Consider the following 22,518-nt stretch of genomic DNA (forward strand, 5'->3'; position numbering starts at 1 on the left):
GGGGTAGCACAGGGCACACTTGGGATGCAAGTGCTTCTGTTTGGCTGTGTCCCAGAATTCCATGAGGATGGTGGCCTGCAGGGATCATATCAGAAGGAACTGTGTACATCGTGCTGAAAAGTTTGAATTTAACCATTAAATAAATAGGAGATGTTACAGAATTATACATCCTAATAAAACAATTGCAGCTCAGATTAAGGCTAATACACAGGGATTTTTTTTCCTGCTCCTTGGCACGACATATCCTGATAACACGCTCGAGAGTAGATTGTGATAATCGCCAGGTTCTAGTGCTAGTCGCAGAGGTAACAGTAACCAAAGTTTCCTCACCTGTAAACGGAGTTCATTAGAAGGTTGGTGTGAGAAGTACAGACTCAGTCACTGAAACGTCAGTGTGTATGGAAAATTGTAAACTAAACCTATGAGCTGAAATCATCTCCATCATCGTGTAAAACTGCTCTTGGAGAGTGGCTGGCATGCCCAAGGGATCGTTTTAGCAGGTGGAGTTGGGAGCAGTTTATCAGCCCTGCTGCATCTCTACATTGCCTAGAGTAACTGAGCTTCCTAAGGAGAACCACCTCGTCAGCGGCGTGGCTAGGAAAGACCTCCCGCTAGCAAGACACGTGGATTGTATATTTGAGATTTGTTTTTCAGATTCTCCCGCCTCAGTACAAGTAAGAAAAGAAAGTTTTAAGTTTCATGGTTAAGAGCAATATTCAGAGAAAAGCTATGTCCTGATCTGTTATTTAAAAGTAAAAGAGGAAAATATCAAGGTCCCAGAGAGGATCAAGTCAACGTTTCTTGTGCATCCCTCTGTGGTCTGGCATGCTGCCAAAGAGGGAATGCATGCCACGCTTTTAATTAGCTATTACATTGCAACTCATTGCTTATAAAATGTCCATATAGCTCAATGACAAAGTATTTTTATCTTTGGGAGTTTTTCTCATTGTGCCAAATAAATTTAAAATACAAGTTAGTAATTTCAATATGGTTGCATTTTAAAGTTAGATTTAGAGTGGATTTACCACATGGCTAACACCATCTCTATAAAAAGGGACTGGGGACTAGGAGCAGAGTCATTGAGGGGAGAAGCGAGACGCTGGTGGCTCTGGGTCCCCGTGGACAGCCCCAGCCGAGCTGTTCCAAGCTCAGTGATGGACAGGCTGCCCCATGGGCATGGCGGCTACAGTGCTCCTCAGAGCTCTTCCCTGTGTCGGAGTCATAATGCTGGGTCAAGAGCTGATGACCAGTCTTGGCCAGGCCAGGGGACATAGTGATGACCCCTCAGGCATGTTGATGGCCGTCAAGATGGTCCTTTAACTCTAACCAGGGCAGTGGCCACTGGTGATAGCTGCACCTTCCCATCAGTCCCCACCAGTATTCTATGATAAAAGTTCTGAGAGTAAAAGGACTGTCAGCATTCCGTAGCATGATGTTGGCTTTCTGTGTTTTATTTTGTTAGTGTTCCTATATCCCTCCCTGCAAGAGAGAAAATCAGAAGAACTTGGAAAGCGTCATGAATTGGCAGCAGTACTGGAAAGATGAGATTGGCTCCCAACCATTTACTTGCTATTTCAATCAATATCAAAGGTAATTCGGTGTTTCTGTGCATATTAATATTATTTGTATCCTGTGAAATTTGTTACACTGGCAACTCATAGGTTTGTGTTTGCTTGGTAAAAAGTACAACTTGAAGATGGTTTCAACTCTGTCCCACCTGTAGAAGAAGTCCTTCTTGTTCTATAGGATGCAAAACACATTTGGTTGTCCTGGAGAATGACCGAGGAGAGAACTTGTACCATAGCACTTGCTGTCTACACACACTCAGAAGGGCAGCGCCTTGATATGGGAGCATTGTGTACTAGCAGTGTGCCTGGAGAACGATCCTGTTCCGAGTGTAAGCTATGCACTGAGCAGATTTGTCAACAGTCTGGGCTTAAGAGGTGAAATAAATGGCCCAGTGAACACAGCTGCTAAGATTTTTGTAAAAAATGGAATTCAGTACTCTGATTCCCAGAGCTCATATTAAGCAACTCCTGGTCCCAGGTGAGGGGCTGGGTGAGTAGTGGTGGTGCAGCAAGGAGGCATTATGGGAGCAACAAGATGTGGTGAGTCAGAAGGAACAGGACTTAAGGGCAAGGTGAGTGACAAGGAAAAGAAAGGTGCCAATGTGGCTGGCTTTGGGGAGACGATAGCCCAGCTTTCAGTGTGCTGAATGAGAGGCATGATAAGAGCTGGAGAGTGCCCTGAAAGAGTTAGAAAGATAGACTTCTAGCTCAGAACCAGGAGGTCAGGAATGTGACGTATGGCTCTGGGACTCATTGGCACACCAGCTATGGTTGAAGTGAAGAGAAAGAGAGGGCGCTGGGAGCAGAGTGAGGAGAGAAATGCTGACAGAATTACACCGACATTGTAGGCTGAAGGAGGTGGAAGAGCCAGAGAGTCACGGGAAGGTCAGAACACAGTCTCGGAAGGAGTGGGCTTTAAGGAGAAGGATGCTGAGAAGTCACTGTTGAGGGCACTTGCCAGGCTGTGGTGGTCATTATGAAAATAATTTTTGTATTAGGTTGAGTAAAGCGGGGCTGGGGATTTGGCTCAGCGGTAGAATGCTTGCCTAGCAAGCTGGAAGCCCTGGGTTTGGTCCTTGACACCAAAAGCAAACAAAAATAAATAAACCTCTCCTAGATTAAGTAACGCTGGGCGTGGTGGCACACACCTGTAATCCCAGCACTCGGGAGGGTGAGGCAGGAGGTTCGTTGTGAGTTCCTGACCAGTCTGGGCTACAAAGCGAGCTCAAGACCATCCTGAGCTGCATATCCAGACCCTGTCTCTCTCACACACACATACACACACAGAGACCAGAATGAGTAAAAAATCTGAAGGCTTAAGCACATTAGCTGACACTGCTTAGTCATCATCTGTGACCTGCATCAAACTAAAAAGCAGAGTGCAAAGGTCACTTAAAGAATGGGAGACAATATTAGCAAATGATAGTTGGATAAGGGGTTGAACTCCAAAGTATGTAAAGAACTCCTGCAGCAAAATAGTGAAAAATACTATGGAGCGGGTCAAAAAAGAGGCTAATGACGTAGAAAGACAGAGAAATGGCTGACAGGTGGATACGTCATTGCTCAGCACCACTACTCAGAGAAATGCTAAGATCTCTTCAGGCCTGCCAAGATGGCTGTTCTCAAAGAGCAAAGATAGGTGTTGGAAAGGATGTGGAGAAATTGGCTCCTGTGCACACTGTTTATGAGGATACAGAGTAGCGCAGTCGGTATGAAATCCGTGGCATTTCCTTAAAAATTTGCGAGCTCTGCTACATGGTTCAGTAGGCCCACCTCTGATACAGATTTCAGTGCTTCAAATTAGAATCATGAAGAAATATCATCAGTTCTGTGTTCATTTCCATGATTTCTGCAATCCATAACCAAGTTATGGAAACAGTATAAAGAAAATAGAATGTATAGGGCACACTGGTCTGCCCATACCCCAGGATACTCAGGAGGCTGAGGCAGGAGAATCACTTGAGCCCGGGAGTGGGAGACTAGCCTGGCAAACATAGTGAAATGCCATTTTAGATGAAGGAGAAGGAAAAGAGGAAGATGAGAAGCTGTGGTATGTATAGACAGTGGAGTACTACTGAGCCTTTAAAAGAAATTCTACAGTTGTGACAATGTGGAGGAACTTTGGAAATATTATGCTAATTAAAGCGAGTCAGTCACAGCAAGGCTGAAACTCTCTGACTCCACTCATGTGAAGTGGCGTAGTGAAGTTCGCAGACTGAAAGAGTGTCAGGCAGTAGTGGCGGGAAAAGAGGAAGTGCAAACTGCTGACCAGTAGGCATGAAGCCCATCAAGTAGGATGAGTGAGTCCCGGACAAGAGTATTGCATCATAGTCAGATAGCGTTGCGTTGTACACTAAAGACTGTGGTCTTATGTTACAATATTCTTACCACATAAATGACAGTAAGACAATGAGAAATGTTTCTTTGTTTTTTTTTTTTTTTTTTTTTGGCTGGCTCAGGCTGCCTGAAGGGTGGGCCTGCAAAGGCAGGTGGAGCTGGGGATCAAACCGCAGTATCCTCAGCCTGACTGGACACTAAGACAATGAAAATCAAAGTTTTCATTACTGAGAAAAAAGTTTAGAAGAAGGCCATTGAGTGGAGAACAGGAGTGGATACAGAGAAGTGAGCCTGCTATTAGCTAAAATTGCCCAGGAAGGAAGAAAAATTGAATGTCTATAGTAAGATAAAAATGGATCATGTTTTGAAGAAAAGGAGATGGGATGAAATGGAAAGGAGGAGGCTTTTCCTTCAGGTGGCAGCACAGTGACAGGGAAGAGGCCCAGCAGGTAGCGCAGCTTGGCACAGAGGCTCCCCCCGAGAATTGGGGGCTTCCTGGAGCTTCTGACCCTGCACTAGGAAGTGGTTTCTGAGTGGAAACATGGGTGAGCCTGAGCCTGAAGTTGGAGGTCCACAGGGTACATGCTCTTCTTGCTGTCCTAACCAGCTGCTGGTCATCTTAATGAACTTCTTACCCCTCTTGGTGTCATGATTTGTGGAGGCTGCTTCTTCTTGGTGAATCCTGTGTATCTTCAGTATCCAAGTAACAGGCTCTTTTTCCAGGTTAGTGCGGACTACCTGAAAAGAGAGAAACCTATATTATGTGCTGAAGGGGAGATTCTTTTTTTTTTCTTATATTCTCACCATAGACCTCAGACACCAAGGGAGGCAGGGTTTCCCACTCCAAGAGTTCTTCAGTGTCCTCTGGGCACCAGCTGGTCTTGTTTAGCTCAGATCAGTGCAGTGCAGTTCGATTCAGTGACAGCATCTGTTTACCCAGAGTTAGCATCAGAGCCACAAGACTGTCCCCATTCCAGACACCAATCTCAGGTCCACCCATGCTTTTGGCCATCCTACTCTAAAGTGGGAGTTTGTACTATCCTCCTCCACCTCCTATTGTTCAGTAGTTTGCAGGAGGGTCTCACAGAACTCAGGAAACCGTTTACTTTTTATGCCAGCTTAATTATAAAAGATGAAACTTGGGTGCAGCCAGATAGAAGACAGCACCTTGGTGTGGTCACCAAGCCAGCATCCATGAGCTCTGTTGTTCAGGGCTTTGTGGGGCTCCTTTACTAGGTGTCACTGAGTAAATTGTGGGCTGTATTTCATATACATTTTAGTGCAGTAAATTCAAGTCTCTCATCCTTTCATCAGAAAGAACACACATTCCTTACCTGTCATTTCACTGCCCCACCCCTAAACTGCAGGGGTGTAGGTAGAAGTAGGGGTGGTCTGCCATAGTCCAGGCGTGTTGAAGACATGCTTTTGAATCACTCTGGAGAAGCAGGAGCTTCGAGTTTGGCTCTTTCGTCGTGACATATGTGAGAGGAAACAAGGATGCTGTTAGGAGATGGGAAACATGGCAGCTTCCTCGTGCCATCTACTCTCTCACACTTTTTACTACTGCTAAATATGAAATTGAAATAGACTTACCGTATCGACTTCCAGATGCTCCTGATAAGATGAACTTCATATTCAAAGTAACCTTTAGCTTTCACGCAAATGCAGGAAATCCTGGCGAGTAGTTACCAAAAAGTTTCCATTTGCAAGAAAAGGATGTTATTTTTAAAATCTAAGAGGAAGGTTATTGGAATCTTAGTGTTTCACTGTGTAAACCTTATTGGGGCAAGTCATGTTGAGTAGCAGAGCCCACGGTGGCCAGCCAGCCACAGAGCTGTGCCTGCCCCTGGGCCCGTCCCTGTGTGGTCCCCCGAGGCAGCTTGGTGCCCTGGGCTGTGTGTGTTTATTCATGTTTGTCTTTATTTCCTCAGTTCTTTGCCTCCCTCTTCCTTGAGGCTCACTGTCTCCTTCCTTGTGTAGATTTCTTCTCTATACTTATTTATGCAAATAAAGTCCCTTATGCTCCTTTTGTCCCCCTCAGCCCTTCTCTGGCCTATCTTTTCTCAGCAAAACCCAACTTCTGACCCCTTAACAAGCATGGCTTGCTATCCAGAAAGCTGCTCTGTACAGATATCTTTCAAATATTTCCCTTTCACCCTTACCTTAACTAGCTATCCCTTAAAAAAAAAAATTTGCTGGGAAACAAGTCATTTGTTCCTCACTGGATCTAAGAAAAAGGAGTGTTTAGTCTTTATTTTTGAGATTTTCGTTTTATGGACAATATGTACTTCTCTCTACAAATTTGCTTTTTAATGCTTTGCTTTATAAATCTGACTGGACAAAGTTCACTGAGCTCACAAAGTAGATTCATACACAAATACACAAGCCCTCTCATCAAATAAACAAGTCTGGACACCATCTGTGTGATCTCTTGAATTCATCCCTGCACCACCGTCTCAGTTCTGGCCTTTGGATTGTGGAAACGACCCTCACTGGTCTTACAGACTTGGTCTTTCTTTTGCCCATTATCCACAATTTGTGGAGTTTGGTCTCACTTTATTTAAATCACTATTTGATTTTTTCATCATCCTGGATTCACTTTTTTTGTCTTCTTGTTGTCCGTAAGATAAAAGCCAGGCTCTTGCAATTCAGTCCTCAACTTTTGAGTTACGTGATAGTCATGGGCAGAACAATAGGAGAAAGAAATGAATGCACAGAACAACAGACATGGACCCTGCTTCCCTGGAGAATACCACACAGTCTGAAGTGGTAATGTTCATATAATCACAAAGTATCATGATGCTGTACCTGGGGGCACTGCTGTATAGCATGGTGGAAAATTCAGAGACCAAACTTGTTCAAGAGTTCACTAGATAAAAAGTGAGAGAAAGTGAGTCTCCAAATAAAGCATCACTGTATACGAAGTTATTGAGGCAAGAAAGAGTTTGGTGAATTGTAGGGCCCAAAAGGCCACCATGGCAGTGGCAGGAGAGCTGGGAGTGGAGGGGACTGTGTGGCTGATACTGGAGGGAAAAGTAGTCAGGGTTTAGATTTCTCTTTTTTTTTTTTTTAAATTATTTATTTATGTGTGTGTGTGTGTGTGTGTGTGTGCGCGCGCGCGCGCGGCCAGCTCAGCCCACCAGGGGGCGGGGCTGGCCGGCATGTGGTGCTGGAGGATTGAACCGTGGTCCCTGTGCTTTGCTGAGCCCGTTCTAAGTAGGTGCTTTAGACCACTGAACCATCTCACCAGCCCTAGATTTCTCTTTAATATAGCCATTGATGGTAGCCAATGAGCAGCCAGTGATGGTAGCCATTGATTGTGGCCATTGAGCAGCCAATAATGGTGGCCATTGATGGTAGCTAATGATAATAGCCAATGGCGGTAGCCGTTGGTGGTATCCAATGATAGTAACCATTGATGGCAGCCAATGATAGTAGCCATTAATGGTAGCCATTGATGGTAGCCAGTGATGGAACCAGTGAGAAGCCAGTGATGGTAGCCAATGATAGTAGCCACTGATGCCATCCAATGATGGTAGCCATTGATAGTAGCCAATGATGGCAGGGGTGGTAGCAATGTTTAATTTTTTTCACTGCCTGCTCTGACCACCTCAGGTTACTCTGTTTCTTATGCACCTTGATGCTTTGCTTTTGTCCCTCTTCCCTTACCTGGGAACACCTTCGCCTTTTTACTTTTAGAAATCAACCTAGCACTGTGGTTCCGAGATGGACACTGGAACCAACCGACTTTATCTTTGCCTCATTCGCTTTGCAGAAGGGGAACATGAAAAGATTATTGTGAAGTTATCAATGAGATGACTTGGACATAACCCACAGGGACTCCTACAGAAGTGTTTACTAGTGTTGTTTTTATTATTACTATTCATCTTGTATATTTTTTCATATTCTCGCTTTTGCAGTATACTTAATTACTTCTGTATGCCCACATTACCATGGTTGCTTTTTGTCACACTGCTATAGAGTTAGTTGAGTATACACTTTTCCCCTTTTACAGATTATGAATTCCCTAAGGGCAGCAGTTGTGTGACCTCAAGTATCTTGCATTTCTTTTCTCCCCATCTCTAATTTCATTACTTGGGTAAATCACTCAACTTCTCAAGTTTGATTCCCTTACCTATAAAATGAGTGTAACTCTATGTTAAGCATTTTGGGTGTTGTTTCTGTTTTGACAAGTATGCCCATGCATGGTACTGAGTATTTAGCATGTGTTTTTCTTCCTTTACCGTATAAATTTCTAATAACTAAGAAACAATCAGTGAATAGCCTGGTTATTCTTTGATTGAAGGCTTAAGTATTGAATGAATAATTTTAGGATTTTATTAATGAGTAAAAAAATAGAAATCCAAGAAACTAAAAAGACATGCTTTAATTTAAAAAATATATTGTACATACGATACTGAATGAATATCTTAATTTTTAAATTCATTTAAACTAGGGCCAGCCAGATAGCCCTATGGACTAAAGTGCTTACTTAGACACATGCAGGGGCCAGGGTTCGATCCCCGCCGTGCCATGCTCACCCCACCCCCGAGATTGAGACTGGAAATGGTAGCATACACCTGTAATCCCAGCGCTTGGGAGGCTGAAAACAGGAGGATCACTACAAGTCCAATCTGTGTAATGAGACCCTGTAGACCCTATACTAAAAAAATGAAATAAAATAAAAAATATTAAAAAATCATTTAAACTGTATTTATCCTATAGTATATATTTCTAAATTGAGGGGGAACCGAGGATTGAACTCAGACCCTTGCACTTACAGGGAAGCACTTATTCTACTGAGCCATCTTTCTGGCTCTAAATTGAGTTTACCCTTACCATATATTTTTAAAACAAACTTAACCTTAGAGTTTTAAAGAAACATAAACCTAATGATCTGAGCTCATTAAGAAAATTGAATACAGTTTTCTTCTTAACAAAGTTTGAAAACCAATTAAAAACAACCAATTAGAAAAGAACTGCACACTTGCTGAGGGTTTATTATTTATAAAATTTGATAGAGTGATAGATTAAGCTAAAGATTCCTTTAGCTGTCAAATCCTATGGCTTTTCTTTTTTTCTGTCTCTAATCCTGAAGCCTTGTACAATTACAAGGCTAGATAAATCCTAATGGCGCACGAGAGTGAAAGTTAGTAAAGCAATAAATGGCCAGCAGTCTGGAGCCATCGAATAGAGGAGCAGACAGTCCTCCTACCTCAACAGTAATTGAGTTTCATAACGATGACAATGAGTCACCAAAAAAGGTTAAATATGGTTCAATATACTCTCCTTAAAAGGCAAGGAAATGTGTAATGCATTTTTAGAAATATTTTCTGCCGTAACATCCTAAATATTTTTTTTTAGTTCGTATTGCATTTTAAAAAGCCAAATTTCACTAATTTTGCAAGTTCCCCTATGTTTCTACTTCCTCTCCGTAAACGAAGCATCGCCATGCGAGGAGAGGGGCAGAGACCTTGCCACAAGGTAGACCGTTCATTTTCTTGCATAGTGTTAGTCTTTTCTGTTTCCTAGAATTCATCTGTGAAAACGCCATCACTTCAGTCACTGGTACTGTTACTCAGCAAGTGTTTGTCACTCTCCTGCTGTCTACAGGCATCCGTGACCAACGAGAATAATGATTGCCTCTTTCCTTGAGGAGCTCACTGCCTAGTATGGAAGGCAGATGTGTGAGTGGTTGGAACATGGCGCAGTCCCTTGATGCGAGATGGAGGCGTGTTCATGGTGTCCGGTCTGGAGGAGATAGGGCGTGGAAACAGAAACACCGCACCGAGGAAATTTCTGAGTTGAATTTCAAAGAATGAGTAGGAATCCTCTAGATATTGCTAGGAAAAGAAATTTCAGGGAAAATAGTAGTGTCTCTGAGCATTAAGGGGTAAAGTATCTTGGGCAGCTGGCCTGCCTACCTCTGCATTACTTCTAGTGAGAGACAACAGTTCCACGCTTAGATACATGCACGTGAATGTATTTGTAACCAATATAGTAGGAAATGATTGGTGAATGGCCGTTTATTTTCTTTGCATTTTGATGAGTCACTTTCCTGTCACTGAGACAGAATACCTAATACTCACTAGTTAAAGTAGGAAATGTTTATTTTGACTCATAGTTTTTAAAGGATTCAGTCTACATTGGCTGGCCCAAAGCGAGAAAGAGCATGGCACAGGGCCTGGGCCAGGACATCTGCTCACCCCAGGCCAGTCGGAAGCAGGGAGAACAGAAGAGCCAGGGCAAGAACACCCCTTCCCGGCTTGAGCTCCGGGACCCATGCTGACCAGGCACCCCTTCCTCATAGCACCCCATGATCCAGTCATCTTCCAAGCACGTGAGTCTTTGGGGGAACATTTTCGATGTAAGCCATGACAGCATTCTAGGAACAGATTAGTTCTGAAAACAGAGGAAGCACTAACAGCACATTTAAGTACTTACATGTTGAATTGAATTGTATCATTGGCTTCTAAGGTATTTTGTGTTGTTATTGTTGTAGGACAAATTATAAAAGAAAAAGGCTTCACCTTTACTTGTGGACTTCTTAGGATATAAATGCTAATAATGTGCATCTAAAGATAGGACCTGAATTTTGAAAAAATAGCTTATGCAAATTTTGTTGATCTTTTAATGAATTACTAAATCAGATGTTTTGTATTTGGTAAAAGTTTACTTAATTTTGTTGTCTGTTTACTCTGAGAAACATTACTGAATTCATCTCTTTGGAGAGAAACTGGTTCCCTGGTTATTTTAAAAAGGAACATACTGGCTTTTTCTTTAGACACTGAGTTCAGTGACGTATCTTGAATCTTAAAAAACAAAACAGTGAATTTGGAATCTTACCCAGGTTCGGTCTTCTCCATGTACATTTGTGTCTGGTTCCATATTAAGAGAGATTACATCAGAATCGAAGGCCCTGTACCGTCTCCAAGTCTGTACTTTTTTTTTAAAAAAAAGCAGCGCTGCCACAGCTCCTCAGGCATGCTGTAGAATATATATGGAATTCATCCCAGCACTCTTTCTCAGGCTCACACCAAAACACCACACATTACTTAAAATGTGAATTTCAGGGGTTGATTTCTGATGCTTAATCAAAGTGGTTTTAGGCTTAGAAATTCATCTTCTAACAGCTTTTATCATCATAGCAATAAAGTTAAGAATTTGATGTTATCAAGTCACTTTCCATTTAAGATGCCTTTACACAGCCTTCAAACAAATCCCTGAGGGAATTTGGGAGGAAAAGTACAAGCACTGTAGGACAAGTAGGTCACAGAGAGCAGCACCATCAGATGGCGGAATGCAGGCCAGGGCTGCGCGTCGGGAGACTTCAGTTCTATGCATAGCTCTCTTCGTGACTCATTGAGTGACCTTGGGCTACTTACTGAAGCGCTCTTGCCTCAGTTGCATCTGAGGTGCAGTGGGGCCAGAAGGGGTCTGTGACACACACGCTGTGTGTTGCGGGACCACAGACTCATAGACTTTCAAGTCTAGAGACCCTTTCTACTCATTTATGCCAAGCCTAGGTGAGTCTCTACCACACCATTTTTGGCAAAGTGTTTCTCACTCTGCCTGAATAACTGTGGACAATGGACATCACTTCCTGAAGAAGCCCATCCCATTTTCAAACATTTTCGGTGGTCAAGAAATTCATCTTGGGAAAAATCACACTGACAGAAAGTAGCTTGGAAGACCTCAGGGTCTCAGGAAGAGCTACGTGGGGAATCTGCCCAGTGGTCGCGGAGTTGCTGTGTGATGTGAAGGAAAAGACTTGAATCTAGATAGTGTTGACAGGATCACAACATTGTGAATCTAATGACTGCCTCTAAACTGTACATTTCAACTGGCAAGTTTTACAGTAGATATCTTTTGTAATCACAGTTTTTAAAAAGCATGGTTGGGCCAGCCAAATAGCTTAGCGGATTAAAGCGCCTGCAAGCAGGTGCAGGGGCCGGGCGTTCTATCCGTGGGCCTGCCATGCCAGTCCCACCCCCAGGGCACACTGAGACAGCAAAGGATACTGGGTGTGGTGGTGCGCGCCTGTAATCCCAGCTGTTAGGAGGCTGCACACAGGCAGATCACTACGAGTCCGATCTAGTAATGAGACCCTGAACAACCTGTATACCCTTCCCTAAAATACAAAAATAAATAAATGAATGAATGAATGAATGAATGAATAAATAAATAAATAAATAAATCAGACAAACATGGTCATGGCTGTAGTTTCAGTGCGTAGGCAGACTGCACTCACCGAGTTTGACAGCAGGGGCAACAGGGTCAGGGAGGAGCCGCAGGGTTGGGAACCCTCTTCCCCTACCTTCAGACTACAGCGAGGCCATCACTGCTGTGGAAACAGAGCCCTTCGCGTTGTTTTTTGCTGCTCTGTCAGTGTGCAGAGCTGGCCTGTGCAGGGGAAGGCAAGACATGTGCACTAGCATTGTGCACTCCCACAACAAAACTGAGTCACCGAGGCCTGATGTGGCACTGGCTTTTTTGGCAGCTGTTGCCCACTGTTTACCCATACAGCGCTGATCATTAATTAAACTTTCTACCTCCACATCTGCTTACAAATGCTTCTGTTAAAACAAAATCCTCCCATTTCTAAACTTCTCTAAGATTTGCATTCTGGGCTTCCTTGTAAGGCTTTTTGCCTTTATTCCCACATAAATACATATTGTTTGTTTTTTTGTTTTGTTTTGTTTTGTTTTGTTTTTTACTTTAAGAAGAAAAAAACAAAAGCTGCAGAATTTGAAAACAAGATGATAGGAAATTAACGATGGCTATTATATTGCATTATCTTCAAAATAGTTGCTCAGATTACAAGCTAGAGGCATGCGACATTGATCAAACAATATATAAGCATTAGCTTTTGACTGACTATCCTAGTCTGTGATGTCTACTCTGATGTTGATTCTGGTAGCATATTGGTGGTTTCTTCTCTCCTAAGACTGTCTTAATAGTAAGTCAAAGCAGCTTTAATTTACTTATCCAAGTTATCAATAAAAATGCTAAAAAAGACGGGGACGCAGAGACCCATGTCCTTCTTCCTATCCGCCATAGCCATTACTATCTACTGTATTTCCTCTGTGCCAGAGGCCACGGAAGTGCTGGATTCATATTAAGTCACCAGATCGGCATAACGGTCCCATGAGGCAGGATTAATCTTGGTCCTCACAGTAGGTGGGAGGACTGAAGAGAGTCTAGAGTGGGGCTAAGCCCCATGGCTGGCAAGTGATAGAGAAGATTCCAACCATGATTCAGTACATGTATAATGGCTAGAGAGAGCTCTCAGCAGCATAAGTGCCTGCCTGGCAAGCGCAGAGTCCTGAGTTCAATCCCCGTTACCACCAAAACAAAAAGCAAAACAAATGTAATCAGATCATGGTAGTTTGTATCCCTTTACCTTCTTATAGATTTATCCTTTCTTTGTCTAAATTATGAATGGAAGGCAAATTCTCTAAGCTCTTCATAGAATAAATACATAATAGCCTGTTGTGAATTCTAGTTATCTGCTGTGCTACAGTATGCTACAATTTATTCTTCTCCGTGTCTTGTGGCCTGTTTGCCACCCTCTCCCCTTGCTCCATACCAACCCAACCTCTAGAGTTCACCATCCTGCGCTCTTCTTTGCGATCAGCATCAAGCCTCTTCATTCAGCTTTTAGAGTTCATTTTCTTGACACCTCTGCTGCAGAGCAACTACCAGTATCCAGAACTCTGGTCTGAATTGGAATGGGGTGTGATACAGAGTTCTGTTAAATTTAATCAGTGAGATTGCTGCTGTGTCCATGTTGAAGTACAGTGTGGGTGGCAAAAAAGCATGCTATTCCAGGCCACAGCATTTGTGCCTTTGATGTGTGTATCTTCTCCCAACACACTGCTGTTTGTTCCCCCAACTCCACACTCCTGTTCACTCACATTTGCTCACAAAATTCTTATTTTACCAGGCAAATTTAAGTACTCTTGTTCCTCCTTACCTGTGTACTGTGTATGAATGGCCATTGAAGTTTGAAATGCATTTCAGCCCTAAGCATCCAGCAGGCATTCACGCAACACCTAAACCATGTGATGGTGTTATGCTGGGTGGTAGGGTAAAGCCTGGAAGAGAGGGTGAGCTAGCCATGGGGTTGGCCCTAGATGTTCTGCAGAGGTTAAAAGGCTGAATGGAGGAGAACAGAGTATGAAGAACACCTTTCAAAATGCCATATACGCATCTGAAAACTGTTCTTAGGCTTTAGATAGAGAGGACTAGTGTCAACCACGGTGGATGCTACTTAGCGAAACTGCAGCATCCTCGGCCTTACCTAGGCTCAGTGTGCTGTAATGGCCACGACCACCTTGGGAAGCTTATAACGAGGACAGTTTAGTTCCTGTGTGTGTCTGTCTTGGATCAGAAATGTGTACCTGTACCCCGTGTCATTATCACAGCTGGATCCTGAATGGAGCAGCCGCTGGCTGGGATATTAATGTTAACCTCAAGGGAAAAGAAAAGAAAGCAATAATTTCCCTGGGGATACCCTGGCCTGTAATTCTTAGTAATTTTTCAAACTGTGCCACATCCAGTCCACCAATCCGATGGTTACGTCTACTTTTTTCTTGAACGTTAGCATCTTTTTAATTACTTGAGCCTTATAATTCTATTATTCAAGTGTAAGCCACCACGTTCATTGTTAAATATATTTCTTTACAGTTTTTCTTCAAACATTCAAAAGCAAGGAACAGAGCCTCAAAATTAATTTAGACAATTTTCTTTTATGAGCAGAATATATTTATTGAGAGAAAGAAAGCTCCTGTCCGAGAGAGGGACAGGAGGGGGATCTGAGCGGGTAGTTACCCCCAGGGAGTTGTCTCTTGCAGGGACTTTTACAAAGGAAAACCATGGGGTGAGGTGGGTCTAAGGTGGTGGAGAAGACATGGGAACTCGCTTAGTTGGGCATGAGGTGGGACAAAAATATGGTAACATTTGAAACATAAATTTGTTACCTAAGCAAGTTTCAATTCAGAATTTATGAAAGAAAAGCAAACTCATACCTCCGTCCAATGATCTCGGTGGGAAATTCCAAAATGATACAGGGAGAAAAACTGGTCTTGGGTGGGTGACCTCCAAACAATATAGGGAACCTCCAAATGACATGGGGAAAAATGATCTCTGGACCTGACCTGCATGAGTTCGTGTTCTCTAAAACAGAAGAATGAATTTTAGGAACAAACGGAGGTTATGAGCAGAATATATTTACTGAGAGAAAGAAAGCTCCTGTCCAAGAGAGGGACAGGAGGGGGGGGGGCAAGCGGGTAGTTTCCCCCCTAATTTTATTTTATTTTTGTGGAACCAGGGATTGAACTCAGGCCCTTGCGCTTGCCAGGGAAGTGCTTATTCCACTGAGCCATCTCCCCGGCCCTTAATTTTATTATTCAAAAGTATTTCAAAGTCTGTTTATAAAGCATTTTCACTAAGAAATACAATTGCTTAACAGACTAGAACAGAAGTGCATGTGAAGGTATTATTCATGTGCTGTGCACTATGTAATTTATGGGTTAGGATGAATGATTCATTGCTAGCCTTGATAGAAATATTAGCCTGTTTCTATCTTCCTACATGCAAAGTATATCATACCATGCAATTATTTGATTAAAAAATAACTGGCGCCCAGTACATTGTAATGAAGTAGGCTTTAACCATTGGGAGACTTCTAGAATGTCAGTATTATAATAAGAAGTATCCTTTCCTTAGACTTTTCATAATAAAAAGATGCCCAAACGACTTTTCCCCCTACCCGGGATACATTTTTCAGGTCATCTCTTCCGAATTGCCAAAATAATGGCGTAATACTGATGTAAGAAGAAAAGAAACTGTGACAACTGACTTCCTTCATTGAACTGCATTTAATCTAATCAGACATGAACAGTGATTTACTGAGAGTAAATTATGGGATGAATTGCTTTGGAATGAGTTATAGGACGTTTTTCAGAGTTTTAGAAAAAAACAAGATGTGTGCTTGCTTGCTTGAGCTCTTGGGGATTGACTCAGGGGTGGCCCGTAGTGGCAGGCTTTCCCACCCCCCACCCCCACCCCCACCCCCATGCCTGGGTTGGACAACTGTGGGTGTGGGCGGAGCAGGTCCCAAGGCTCCTGCAGGAGGGCCGAGCACCCGAGCCAGGGCTGCTGAGGAGAAGCAGCGAGAGCAGTTGGCCATGCACAGCAAGACCAGTGGGGCTGGAAGTGCTGTTTCACTAAGCAGGGAGGGAAGCAGAAATGGCAAAATAGTAAATATGACCACTCACTCTTGGAAATGATCTGACAATAGTTGGCACAATCTGTGAAAACACAACTGGTAAATACGCATGATGGTTCATACAATGATATCTTTGGCATCTACCATTTCAGACAAATGTATGCTGCCTTTGAAAAAACCCTTTGAGTCTAAGACCCTGGCCTTGAGGTCACACATATTATTTATTTAACTGAAACTGGTGTGGATTTTCACTCCCTTCCTTCAATGTTTTTCCTATTCCACTCACGTTTTCTGAGCTTGATGGTCTCCTACATATAGGAGCCCGTGGAAAAAAATCCAGGCTCTGTGGCGTTGGGCATGCTCAATGATAACATCATGTTTAGGGGGACATCGAAGCCAGGAGTCTCCTTTGCTTCGCTCCTCCCCCCACTTCAACTTAAGATAAAGTGCTTTGTCATCTTGATTCTGTATCAAAAATTGTGGGGAAGAAGGTGTTTCTTGACCTGCTTTCAATGTCGGGCTTCAGCTGCCCGTGGATGTCCCCAGTATTGTTCAGACAGTAAGAATATGCAATGACATTTGAGGGGATTCCTTACCCACCTCATTTCCTTGAGAACCAAAATTCTTCAGCTCTTGTCAGCCTTCCAAGCACGCCATGGAATCCCTGCTCAGATGCGTATTTTGGGTACATCGGCGTGTTTGTCATTTTCTCCCTGGAAACGGCTTCTCACACCCACGTCGCAAGTGTGTGAACTGTGATTATGTCGCCTGCTCGTTTTCCCTGTCCTCTGCCGAGAGTGAGGGTTGAGAACATGATTCAGCTTAGGGAAATGATACAAAATGTGGCAGTTAAGTGATCTTTTAAAAGCATCTTTTTCCACGTGTGCTGCCACTCCGCGGGTGTCAGCGTTGGCTTCCTTCACGTGAAGCAAGGGGGGCTCTTAGCATCATGACTGAGGGTAGACCTAGAATGTGCCTGCCCTCAGTCCTTGGATGACCATCTTGTTTAATTTCAGAGAAGAGACTCCTCCATGTTTTCAACCATTTGGAAAGCAAAACACAGAGAGCCTTTGGTCAGTGATTGAGAGCGTGGTCTTTTCTGTAAGAATTTCCTTTTCCATTTGGGTATTTGGCTTCACAGAGTGAACAAGGGGCCTTACTGTTTTGTCCTAGTCAGCGAGCTGAGCACTTGATGTCATGGTATAATTCATACTGTGTCATTATACACTTCAAATTCTGACCCAAATTCTTCTTCAAATTCTTCAAATTCTAGAGTGTGTGTGTATGGGGGGTGGGGGTGGGGGACTAAGATTAAACCAATATATTTTGTTACCCAAACACAATACATTGAATGGTCCATCTTTCCCACACTACTTTAAAATATCACATTTCCATTTTAAAATTGTAACTGCAAGTGAACACAGAAGATAAGAACCATTGTCAGAATAATCTGTCTCAGAAGAATGCAGACATCTTTTCTGTTCCATTTCTGTTTAAAACATAAGTTTAAACTTAGTCTTCTGTAAAATAAATAACTTACTTGATAAGTGAGAGAAACCACAGACTGAATTATCCTGAAGAGCAGGGATAGTCTTATGAAAAGCTCACAAGAATTTCTGGAAGGAAAGGTCTAGTTTCCAATATGGCGGCCTCTGATGAAGTCAGGGCAGGCTTCACATCCTCCTCTGAGGCATGGCTTGTCTCTGCTGCATCAGTCACACCGGGCAGGCTTCCTGAGCATCTTGAAGGCCCACTTGAAAAAGAAAAGGCTGGGTGCGGTGGCAAATGCCTGCGATCCCAGCACCCAGGAGGCGAGGCAGGAGGATTTTTTTGTGAGTTCCAGACCAGCCTGGGCTACAAAATAAGCTCAAGGCCAGCCTGCACTGCATAGCGAGACCCTGTCTCAAAAAGAAAAGGATTTCATATAAGTTTAATAGTTTCTTAGATATCTAATCTTAGCATCTAATTTAAAGTTTCTATTTCCGTTGTTTTTCAGCAGAAGAACAACATAAGATTTCTAAATATAAGGTCTTTTCATGCCCAACTGACCTTAACAAAAATGGATTCACTGAGTTGCCTTTTTTATTTTTCTTTTTCCTTTGTTTTGTTTGAAGACATCTAGAAATTATTAATAATCTTTCTGATTTGCAAGTCTTGAGAGTTACCCATCCTGTCCCTGAGAATGCAGAAGCCATTTCAGCTAAAGATTATTGATTTCAGGGTTTTTAAGAATCAGATTGAGAAAACAGTCATTAAATACCACACAGTATGTATAAAACTTTTTTTAAAATGTGGTATTTGTCTCAGTTACTCTTCTCTCATTGCTGGGACAAATACCTGACACCCAAAATGAAAGAAGGAAAGGTTTACTTAGCTCACAGTTACTGGAGGTTTCAATCCATACTCAGCTATCTCCAAGGCTGTGTGGCAGAGGGCAGATGGTGTCCTTTCTTGGAGGCAACAAAGAGCAAGAGCAAAATGGAGGAGTAGCAACAGAGGCAACAGAGAGAGGAAGTTCCTCTCCCTTAAATTACATTCAGGCTATTGCCCCAGGCTGGGGAAGGTACACACACCCATAATCCCAGTGGATTATGAGTTAATCTCAAACTCTAAAAGTCCTTGCCCCATGATTGCATGAGGCTTTGGGGGGATAACAAGACACAAACCATACCACTATTCTAACAGAACTTCAATTTTCCCCAGGACTTTCTCCAGAGACTTGTTTGACGCAATTATTTGTTGGACTACATCTGTGGGGGAGAAGCATGCTCCTCAGTAACATCGTGTGTGTGTGTGTGTGTGTGTGTGTGTGGCCAGCTCAGCCCACCAGGGGGCGGGGCTGGCTGGCATGTGGTGCTGGGGGATTGAACTACAGTCCCTTTGCTTTGCTAAGCTTGTTCTAAGTAGGTGCTTTAGACCACTGGGCCATCTCACCAGCCCCTTGTTAGTTGTTGCTGTTCTTATTGTTATTTGCTTTCCTGGTGGTTAAACCCAGAGTCCCTCCTGCAGAAGGCGCAGTAGGCATTTGGCTTAGTAGTACAGCTGTTGCTTCACATATGCAAAGCCCTAGATTCAGCCCCTGGGGAAGCCAGTGTGGGTAGGTGGGTGGGTGGGTGAGTGGATGGATGGATGGATGGATGGATGGATGGATGGATGGATGGATGGATGGATGGATGGACCGACGGACAGACGGACAGACGGAGGACAGACAATGTTTGTTTATGGCATAAATTTAAGGTTGTAACTTCTTTTGTATTCCTCATCAAGCATCACTGAGTTTTAAAATTTGTTCTTGCTTATCTCATTCTGAGATGCATATAATTAGAATTAAGAACAATTATTTGCTTGTCAGGTCCATTCTGTGTGTTAACTGCTTCCTTTTAAGTCTGGCTGTGCTCAGCTGGGATGCTGACTGCTAGGGACACTGAAGGCTGAGGCAAGATGAGGACGTCCACATTAAAGATATTTTCACTTGACCAAAGGAATTTCCTGTGATTCCTTCTTTATACTGTTCAGTCCAACGAGTATTTGGGCAAGATACTACCGATGTTTTAAAATCACTTTTTGACTTGTAATGATAATTATCATTATCACTGTTTATTGAGTAACTAATGATTAGGAAACTGGGTGGAGTACCTCACATACATTACTTCATTTATTCATTGGGAGAAAGGTAGATATTATTCCCGTTTTGCAGAAAATGAAAGGCTTGGAAAGAAAATTAAGGCTTGGAGAGACTAAGTATTTTTCTCAAGGTCCTAGAGCCAACAAGTTTCAAAGCCCATATTCAAACCCAGGTTTGTCTACCTCAGGTTTCTGTTCTGAAACCCTGTCCTCACCTTGCAAGGGTATTTGGTTCTCTACATCAGAGTGGACTTAACTATATTTCTTCCTTTTAACTAGTTCAATCCCATGTTTCTCCAAAATAACACAGCTACCATTTTGCTGTATAGCCAGCAAAACTGAATGCAGTTGTTTCTCTCTAGATACTACAGGTCTGGGTTAGATTTAAATTCCTTCCCGACCTCAGGTCAGGCTGAGGAGCAACTCTACGTGCAGTGACACTTTACTATCACAATGTAATCTGCTTGGATTAAAGAAAATCCAAGGATGTGAATAACACTTATAGATCTATAATCAGTATTTCATTTGCAAATAGAAACGTTGTATAGACGAAAACTATAAAGGTGGTGGTGGTTATTGTTGTTGAGACAGAGTCTTACTATGTAGCCCAGGCTGGTCCTGAAATCACAGTAGTCCTCCTTCCTCTGGCCCCCAGTGCTAGGATTACAGGCATGTTCCACCACACTTGGCCGTGAAGTTAATATAATCAGCTCTCGGGCTTTTAAAAGCCTATATATCACAATGTCATTGCTAGACCTCCAAGAGCAGAAATGAGCTTAAATAGTGTAGAGGAGGAAAAAAAAAAACCTTTGATTTCTGCTCTTGCATGTTTAATAGCTGAGGAATAATGACAGCTAACAGGAGAAAAGGTATACAAATTTATGCTCACAGGAGCTTCAAAGAAAAGGAGTTGAGAAGTGATAGATTCAAAGATTATATATTTAACTTAGAAAGAATCAGGGTTAGAAAAGACTTTAGTGGGAAGGACTTTTTATTTCTTTTTTGTAGCTGGCTCATCCCATCCTGCGAGCGGGGCTGGCGCAGCATGTGGTACTGGGAATTGAACCGCGGTCCCTGTGCTTACCTAAGCTTGCCTAAGCAGCCACTTTAGACTGCTGAACTTTCTCTCCAGCCCCACAAACAGTTTTCTTTAGGGATTTTAGGAGGATGCCTGTATGAGGTTTATCTTTGTTGGCGTCACTGGTCATCCTGTCTTCAGGGCCATAAAATTACCCTGGAGAGAAAATTCACGTTGGCCTCACATCTCAGAATTTGCTACTGTTACTCAGGTGACAGACACTCCTAGAAGGCCTCCTTTAGCACACATTGAATGTCAAATGTCTTCAGCTTTAATTTTCTGTACCAGCTTCAGGGGGCCAAGTGAGTCCCCACAGTACAGCAGGTCAAGATAGGACGTAAGAAACACTGCAGAGGATCTTCACACCTGGCTCCTGTGTTGTGACTCCTGGTAGTCAGCTGTTTGAGTACACGGGAAGGCAGGCATGCTTGTCTCTTTTCTTGGAAAGGTCTTTTTTTTTTTTTTCCATAATTTTATTGAGAAACAAACAGCAATGAGACAGTTTCAAACCAAATTGGTAGGACAGATTCAATAATTAACACATTGCATACATTCTTTCTAGTGGTTAATTGCTGTACAAGATGCGGACATGATATCTTATTTACAAACACTATTAGCACAAATCCCTCTATTCATTAAGAGAATGTAACTATATATCTATCCTAACCATTTTGAATACACAGATACAAAATGGATATTCATCTGTATCCACTTTTTTTGTTAAGGTCCATCATTTGAATATTATAGGTGTGTTAACTCAGCAAAATATTCTAAAAGAGTCCAGTAGTAATATTCTTTTTTTTTTTGTGGAACTGGAGATTGAACTCAGGCCCTTGCCCTTGCCTGGGAAGTGCTTATTCTACTGAGACATCTCCCTGGCCCTCTTGGCAAGGTCTTATAACTGCGTCCAAGAGCATCTAAACATCCAGATACTTAATAATGACAACTCAGTTATGCTAGAACAAAATCCACCTTTTTTTGGTTTGCTTTGGTATTGAATCCAACTCTGCATGCATGTAAAGCACATTCCCTGTCACTGAGTTAGGCATCTTCTAATGGGAAACAAACTTTTGAAATCTTTCAGCAACCATTAGTCAACAGATCAACTCAGGTATTTTTATGGGGTGTGTTTTGATTCATTGTCTTTCTAAAAAGCCCATAGTACATAGTCTTGCCAAAACTCACAACGTGTAATAATACCCTGCTGTAGGTCTTAAGTGTCCCCGAAGATCTTGGTGTTACTCATGCCCTACGGGGTCCCTATTGGAGTGTAGTGGGATTTGTGAGAGATTGGGCCTAATGGGGGTCTTAGGTCACTGAAGGACTGCTCTTGAAGGACGTGGGGTGACCCAGATCTTTTTCCCTCCTTTGCTTCCTGGTGACAAGGTGACCAGCTTTGTTCTGCCATAGGGTCCTATGCTGTGTCACCACAGGCCTGCATTAATGGGGCCACCAAGCTGGGACTTGAACCCCAAAACTGTGAGCCAGAATAGATTTTTTTCTCTTCATAAGTTAATTGTCTCCAGCATTTTGTTGTGATGGGACACTGTTTAATGCATAACCCACATCAAGGATTCTAGATTAGATGTCAATGACTAGTAATTTCTTTTCTTTCTTTTTTTTGTCTTTTTGAGACAGGGTTTCACTATGCAGCTCAGGCTGGCCTTAAGCTTACTTTG

General features: G+C 42.7%; 1 protein-coding gene across 1 annotated transcript in view; it reads left to right on the forward strand.

Moving 5' to 3' along the window:
- Kcnmb4 (potassium calcium-activated channel subfamily M regulatory beta subunit 4) overlaps positions 1-22,518 on the forward strand; it is a 63,099-nt gene that overhangs the window by 31,655 nt on the left and 8,926 nt on the right. Inside the window, exon 2 of the mRNA XM_004632167.2 lies at positions 1,463-1,590. Within this exon, the coding sequence (XP_004632224.1) occupies positions 1,463-1,590 (128 nt within the window). The remainder of the gene's footprint in view (positions 1-1,462; positions 1,591-22,518) is intronic.

Source organism: Octodon degus, unplaced genomic scaffold (genome assembly GCF_000260255.1).
Source record: "Octodon degus isolate 3935 unplaced genomic scaffold, OctDeg1.0 scaffold00047, whole genome shotgun sequence".
In the NCBI taxonomy this organism is placed as follows: Eukaryota; Metazoa; Chordata; class Mammalia; order Rodentia; family Octodontidae; genus Octodon; species Octodon degus.